Source organism: Adelges cooleyi, unplaced genomic scaffold (assembly GCF_023614345.1).
Source record: "Adelges cooleyi isolate 19-005CV unplaced genomic scaffold, UGA_ACOO_1.1 ACOO_flye_CR_arks_rails_tigmint_CR_PRNA_8, whole genome shotgun sequence".
Taxonomy (NCBI): Eukaryota; Metazoa; Arthropoda; class Insecta; order Hemiptera; family Adelgidae; genus Adelges; species Adelges cooleyi.
Window position 1 is genome coordinate 4,890,888 of NW_026096513.1, and position 8,162 is coordinate 4,899,049.

At 30.2% G+C, this 8,162-nt stretch overlaps 1 protein-coding gene across 14 annotated transcripts in view; it reads right to left on the reverse strand.

Moving 5' to 3' along the window:
• Positions 1 to 2,914: 2,914 nt before the first annotated feature.
• Positions 2,915 to 8,162, reverse strand: part of LOC126845947 (uncharacterized) — a 27,893-nt gene continuing 22,645 nt past the window's right edge. For 3 of the 14 annotated variants that reach the window (XM_050585026.1, XM_050585020.1, XM_050585016.1), the window contains 2 exons: positions 5,416 to 5,584; positions 2,915 to 3,117 (listed from right to left, as the gene is read on the reverse strand). In XM_050585026.1, the coding sequence (XP_050440983.1) occupies positions 2,954 to 3,117; positions 5,416 to 5,584 (333 nt within the window). In that variant the 3' untranslated portion in view covers positions 2,915 to 2,953. Of the gene's footprint in view, positions 3,118 to 5,415; positions 5,585 to 7,649; positions 7,679 to 7,936; positions 8,003 to 8,162 lie in introns of those variants that run through there. The other 11 variants (XM_050585021.1, XM_050585011.1, XM_050585017.1 and 8 more) reach the window with 8 other exon arrangements.

Here is an 8,162-nt window from a genome sequence, read left to right on the forward strand (position 1 = left end):
ATCGAACGCGCTGTTACAACGGTGTACTTAATTAGAGTACACCTCCGACTTCATGTATACTTCTGATTCAATTGTGTGTTTTTATATTGAGCAGCTAATTTAGACACAATCTTGTTCGATGTATTATCTTTAAGTTCTCTCGCATGTGTATATGAGCGTGAAGTTTGATTAATAAATATAAGAAAAATGTAATATTAACCCACCTGTTATGTTGCCATATTTGAAAAAATAAAATATCCAAAACTATGCCTAGTAGCCAGGATGGAGTATTTTTGGTTATGCATGGGTGTCTTCCAGCAGGTAGTCGGTTCTACATGTATCTATCCAAGTCGACTATTTTGGCGGTAAAAATGGCAAAGTTTAGTTCAAATTGGACTTGTTCAAGACTGTCCGCTTATGTGAGATATTCAGGTTCAGACTGCGGTAAAAAAATTATTGGTTCTTAACTGCGAGCCCGGAGGGGATGGCTAACAGTGTGAACATTTAGTGATAGAAATCAATGATTTTTTGATCGCTAAAAATTTGTCAAAATAATCTGAATTTTTTTTTCATTTCTTCTAGTATCGATATTCTATTAAATCTAAATGATTTGATGCTTATCTGAGAAGATATTGTTTTTATCATGATGTGTTTATATTATTTATTTATCATTTTTTTTTTGTCTGTTGACCACTTTTTTAGTACAGAAATCGTACCTGTAAGGTACTTTGCAAGGCACAAAAATTATAAGTCATCCTTTCATCTTAGAAATTGAAGAAAAACTCTCAACAAATTTACACATTTTGCAACATAAAAGTAAATTTAAGTTAAATTAAAATTAAATTAAATTTAGTTTAATTTTTAGAAAATTGTTCTTAATTTAAAAAGCTAATATAATAAATTAATTAAAATAAATAGGGTTTAAACACACAAAGTGTGGGATTTCATTGAAAAAAAAAATTTAGCAAGCGTGGGTTAGCTATTTACTTTGAAAGTATGAATAAGAATAATAATTGAAAAAGTATTTTATCTTTTATAACCCAAGGTCATATTGTATTAGATCAGTATAATTTGGCAGCGGTTTTTTTCCAGTTCATTAATAATTTATATTATTGTATTTGAATAAAATGAGTTCAATAAATTATTAAATGGTTAATATTAAGCATTCCATTGTTCAGGAAAACGGGATTAGGATTTTTAATAGAAATAAGATTGAAGATTGAAATGTAGCATATCATGATTCTCATAAAAATATTATTTACTTGCAGCGTTTTGCTATAGGTAACGTATTTTTTTACTTAAGTACACCGGCTTACAACCTACTATATATTTTTTTTACAGTTGGTGTTGACAGATTTTGTCGTTTAACCTTGGCTTAATCAAATAAACGCAAACCACAAGTGCTATTCAACCGTAATTCGACTTAAGCGTGTATCGATGGAACAAAAAAAATATCTGTACAGTCTGTACATATTATAAGATATTACTTTTAAATTAAAACATATTCATTTATTTTATTATGCGGGAACGTCTTAAAATCACGTTGTAAATTGTATAATTTATTATTCCCTATTGAATTAACACGGAAAAAACACGTTTTGATCTCATGTTCTGTATAGGTATTTGTCCACACAGTTACCTGTTAGTTGTACATACCCGCGTGCAAAAAAAAGAATTAGGTATAACATTCTGGTGTAGAAAACAAAAATTCATATGCATAATTTCAATAGTTTCCCGTTTTTTCCACTAAACAAAATACAAATATAAAATTTTAGATATTGCAGCAACTGTCCATTGGGATTTGATAAGAAATAAAAAATCTAAATCTTCACATTCTATATTATAATATGATCAAATACTTTTTCGATTTCGAGTTGTTGAAATTAATCTTACAAAAAAAAAAAAAAATGATCTTACTTCATTCTATCTTCCATTCTATAATTAAACAAAATGAAAAAAAATAAATTTGGAAGGTTATTGTACACATTGGCTGTACTTTGATGTTTTGACATAATTTGATTCTACAGTCCGGTTGCATCAGTCAATATTATGTTAACCTGTCAAAACAGACGAGAAATAAGTATTTTCGTCTCCAAATAAGTATAACTGAGTGCTTTCTAAAGAAGGTACACTTCCTGACACGATTATGTTCGAAACAGCGTCGACGACATTACCAAACAAATTATTAACACAGCGTCCGCCGGCATTATTGATAAAATATAATGTTACACATTTTTCAAAGATTTGGCCTCGGTTGGACTGAGTAAGTTTTCATTCAAGTCTACGAGTACTCACTTGATTGTCAGAGTGGGAAAATCAGAAGACCATAATGACCTCTTAAAATTGTTTAAAGAACGAAAATATAATTTCCATACATATTCGCCAAAAGCGACCAAAACCTGTAGCAAAGTTATCACTCAACCCACGTAAACGACATATGTACTGCTTCTATTATTTTCCTTTTATTATTATTAATAGCTGTAACACAGTTTTTATTCAGATAAAATAATTGTATTTTTTCTTTCTGTTTTATTAAGAATGTCAATTGTAATATAATATTTATAATTGCCGAGCTGTACAATTTTTTTGGTGAAAACTAATATAAAAAAATTGATTCTAATAATTTTCTCAGATAGTTTGAATATTTTTCTACAATTTGAAAATGTTTTCCTTCACCCCATAAATGTAAAATAAATATGGACTCCATTATCTATCGTGTTAACACTTCTAAAATGTTGTTAGACTGTTTTTAACCTATATTATGAATACTTGTTTCTTGTGCTGTTCAGTGACTAGACGGCTTTCAAGACCTAGGATAGGTAATTATAATGATTTCGAAATAAAAACGTCATTTTTATGGTATTACATTATTTATTTAATCGTTTTATGGATTGACAAAAACAAACTTAAAAATCTTATATTATCAATACATGCATATAAAAATAAACCACTTTGAAAAAGAACCATTAAACATTTATTGGAGCTCAGCTATATATTTCTTATAATTCACATAGTTATTAATTTTCGCATTATTCTCTTCATGATACTTGCTATAATCAAACGTATCCGGATCGATTATTATTAGATTTATTTCTACTGCCACCATGAAGAACTCTACTACGTCCAATTGACGGCTGGCTAAAAAGTACATTACTTCTAGTTAACAAGTTTATTTAATTTTATCTCTAAATCTACTTTAAACTATTGTAATATCACAATAATTATTGTGGAAACATCAGCAGTCTTATTTAGATGATACTTTTTATAATAGTAAAATCACACCTTTCCTGTCTCGTGGAAATCATGAAAATATCCAAATAGCAAAAATGTAATTACTGTATTCTTAAAATATACACCCTAACGATGTATAAAAAAAACCAAGAATTTATCTCATTACCAGTCGCATATCTTAAACTAATGGATACTCTTCCCTTTTTTAGCTTCGATGCAAAGCGAGAAGGTATTGGTTTTACTCTGATGTGGGCTTTTTTTTTAGCTGTATACACTGTAACTTTTTAAATACTAGACCAATTCCTTCGAATAGCAACTCTATAAATCACAAATTTTGTCTAGTTTGTACTTTGGGGCGGTAAAAGTTGAAAAAGTTTAATTCTTCAGAGACGAAAGTTGAAAAAACAAAAAAAAAACCGTACGAGTTTTTAAGTTAGAACTTTTACTGGCAATAATTTTGAGAAAAAGAGTCGGATTGAGTTGAAACGTATAAGAAATAATTATTTGGTATGCCCGCACACGTCAGTTGTGTCAAATTTAAACTATACCCATTTCCCACCCCCCTAGGGGGGGTACAAGTTTTTTTGTTTTTCGGGGTTTTTAGCCGTAATTTTAAATTTTTTGGGTTGAAAATTTGACAGTAGTTGGAACTCATATGTATCCATAACATATTAAACGAGAAAAAAATTCGGCACTACAGTTTTTTTTTAATTGCCGGGAAACTGTGTTTTCGCAGATTTCGTATATTTTAACAAAAACACCTAAAATCTTTAAAAAAAATTGATCAAATCATTAAAATTTTTTTATGTATATCTATGCAGAATGATACTATTAAGTTTTGTGCTCAAGTACCACTTTTGACTTTAAGTTAACACAAATTAAATTTTTTTTAAATTTTTTTTTTAAAACTAAAAACCCGATGTACCAGATGGGAGAAACGAACAGACATTAAAAGCTATCAGTTGGTAACGTCTATCCGTGTTAAATAAGGTTAGGGCCCAATGATCGGTATCATGATATTGTGTTTATTACATGATATCACAGACGACTAAATCGTGTAACTGATTATAGTAGACACTCGATTTTTTGGGAAAAAAACCTAGCGATTATAATTTAAACTATGGACTACATACGATTGAAACATGAATCGTCGACCATTCCAACAAAATATAACAAGACATTGTATTTGTGTTATTTGGTCCACTACGTTTTTGCAAAAGAAATAAAAACCAGTACAGTGGGGTCGGGGCATAGTGGTGACGGGGAGGTCACAAGTTTACAGGAATTTTTAAATCTGAAAGTGATAAAATCACTTTCGAAAAAACGCTTCGATGCAAATCGGTAGTTAGTATTTTCAAGCCAGTACAGTCCAAACCAAGCACAGTATAAACTAGCAAAGTTAGAAAGTTTTAAATGAAGGTTCTGTATTTACAAATGAGCATCAAAGCGTTTATTTGAAAGCGATTTTATTCAATTTTATTACTTTTATTTATAATAATTCTTGTAGACCTGTGACCTCTCCGTTTCCTCATTGCTTTGATTACATTATGCCAATACTCTACTGTACTAGTCCTCTCGGATAAAATCACTTTCAAATTAACGCTTTGATGCTCATTTGTAAGTACAGAACCTTCATTTAAAACTTTCTAAGTATGCTGGTTTATACTGTGCTTGGTTTGGACTGTACTGGCTTGAAAATACTAACTACCGATTTGCATCGAAGCGTTTTTTTGAAAGTGATTTTATCACTTTCAGATTTAAAAATTCCTGTAAACCTGTGACCTCCCCGTCACCACTATGCCCCGACCCAACTATGCTCCGTCCCCACTATGCCCCGACCCCACTGTACTGGTTTTTTTATGTAGGTTTTGGATACGAGATTGGATAATTAAACGAACCTTGATGAAGATCTATTTTTTTTTTTTTTAACAAAATACAAATTATTTTTTTCTTATGTTCTCTTGCCTAACATATTTATTTACCAAAACAAACATTATCGATTTAATATCGTTCGTTTTATGTAGATACTATCAAGGCGGTATCTAGAGATTTATTTTACTAATACACACTGTAAAAATATCTACACACTGTAAAAATATCTACACACTTAAAACTGCCTAAATCATACTCTATGCTCGTCCTCACCGTAATAGTTATTTAAAATAATCAAGCTAATTTCGTTTTAACTATAATTTACAATATTACCATCGGTATCGAATCTTTTAGTAATAGCGTCAATGTCTTGGTTCAGGGAAAGCCTTTTAACAAGGTCTATAAGTTCATGGTCACCGAGTGCACCGTTTTTGTCAGCGTCGAGCAGAGTGAATTCCTGTATAAATTCTCTTACTGAAGAGGTAGTATATATGAGATCAGCCTGTGATATCAACAAAATAAATCATATATTACTTTTTTAGATTATGTAGTGCACAAACAGACGTTATCCACCTGTTATTTGTAATGTGATAACATGGTTTGCACGAATAAAAATATATATATTTAAGCGTTCAAAATATTTTAATATATTCTATGGGATGTAATAGTATTAAGTTCACAGAATTTTCATAGAAAAATATAAAAGCATTTTTTTAAAATAATTTATTAAAATTAAGTCAAATAAAATATCGAATACATATAAAATTTTCATTCACGCAACACTATATTAATGTAGAAAATATTTTGTTTTCCTATAGAAATTACTGTGATAGCCTGATAACAAAAAAAACTATAATCAATATAAATGGTTTTCGTTGCTGTACTTTTAAGTATAAGTTTAAGTTCAAAATTTAAATTGTACGAACAATTTTCTATACATTACTACTTTAAAAAAATGGGTAGGTGCGTCTTTTCAAAAGCATACAAAGGCCTATCGTAATTTCTTTTTTTGTTAACAGCCCAAAGGCTGGTTGGCAGTAATTTTCCACTCTTGACGCTTTTCTTTTTAGAACACAATACGATCTGCAGCCCATATCTCTTACTATTTGACTCATGTAGTCCAGTGGCGGTCGCCCTTTACTATTATTCACCTCAATGGCACCTCTATCATTTTACTAAGTAGACTGTTATGGCGCGGTATGTGTCCAATTAACTTGGCTCTTCTTGTTTTTAAGGTCTTCAGAAATATTCTTAGATCTCCGGCTCTTCGATCTACTTCTTAATTTGTTATGTGTTCTGTCCAGCTTATCTAAGTAGCCTCTTGCTACATCATGTCTCGAATGCTAGGAGTCTTTTTTCTTCTGTTTTACCTATTTTCCATGTCTCGCTTCTATACAGTGCTATGCTCCAAATATATGTCCTTAGTAGGGTTTTCCTCACTTTTATGTCGATATTTCTAGATATAAACGTATTATTCTTCCCCTGAAATGCATATTTAGCCTGGCTTATTCTGCTTGCTTTATTAAGTCGTCGGTTATCTTACTTCTCAAATATTTGTATTCATTCACTTGCCCTAGTGTGTCGCCATCTAGGGTTATTTGAGTTTGGGTTACTTCGTTACGGCTACAAACAAAAACTTTAGTTTTTACTTTGTTTATATTCATATTGTTTCATTTTTTGTTGCTGAGTTCATTGTTTCTAATATATTCTGTAGATCCTTTTCTCTCTTAACTTGTTTTAGTGCCAAAATAGCTTCCCTAGTGCCTTTTTCTCTTCTAAAGCCAAATTGGTCCTCAGTTAGCAGTCCCTCTATTACTAGTTCCGTTCTTTTTAACACAATACGAGTAAGGATTTTTGACGCATGCAAAATTAACTTCTTTAATACTTGCTTCTTTAATCTGCTCCTGGATAACTTTTAATGTCTTTAGTTTGATTTTTATATCATCCTCTTACAAGTATATAATCTATTTGTGCTCCTCTTATAACACCGGGAGCTTGCCATGTATATAGTCTTCTTTTGTGATGTTGGAAGTGTGTGTTTGTTATTACTAGATTTTTTCGTACACGGAACTCTAATAAGATATATCAACTTGGATTCCTAATTCCAAGTCCATACTTGCCGACAATATTCTTTACCTTCCCTTCCCCACAGTGGCATTAAAGTCTTTAAGGATTATAAGGTTTTCCTCTCTTTTGACGGTCATTAATAAATAATTTAATTCTTTATATATTCTACTTCGTTCTCTTCTTCTTCAGCGGTGATCATATAAACTTGGATTATCACAGTATCTATTGGTTTAGTGTCTAATTTGACTAGAACTATTCTATTGCTCTATTACACATATACATTTACCTTGTGACACATTTTTTTTGAAGAACTATTCCTACACCTTTTGTACCCAACATTCCTTTCTTGTGTTCCTGAGTAAATTGATCTATATTCCCCTGTCTAAAAAACTCCTGATTTAGACCATCTCATTTCTGAGATGCCCAGAATATATATTTTAATAAAATCTATACTGTAATAAATATCGTATTGTCTATAGAAAAAAAATTATAAATATTACTGTTTTGTCGGCCCCTTGGTTGTGCTCTGCTAAAAAATACAAAAAATTATAAACAAATTACTAGAGTTGATTATTTTTTTAGCAATAAAAACTTTTCGTTTCAATATCGATTGTTTTATGTAGTTATTATCATGGTGGGTTTTCGATATTTATTTTACTTACTTCTACTGTAAACTAATTAAACGCGTAAAACAGCCTAATTATTTTTATATGCTTGTCTTCACTAACGTAGTTACTTAAAATAATTGTTAAGCTGATTTTGTAAATGCTATAGTTTGCTATATTACCAGTAAGACGGTGTTGTTCAAGGGTGTGACAGTCCTTGTTCTGACATTGATGATCTGCACTTTCTTCTAAGAAATATAAAAAATTGTTATAAATAGAGTACATTTTAATTAAATTACAATAATTATAACATTGATATTACAGTATATTCTATAATGAACGATAACATTTAAATCATCTATAAATAAAATATACTTTGTTTATTTTTAATTTAAAAAAGATAAATTA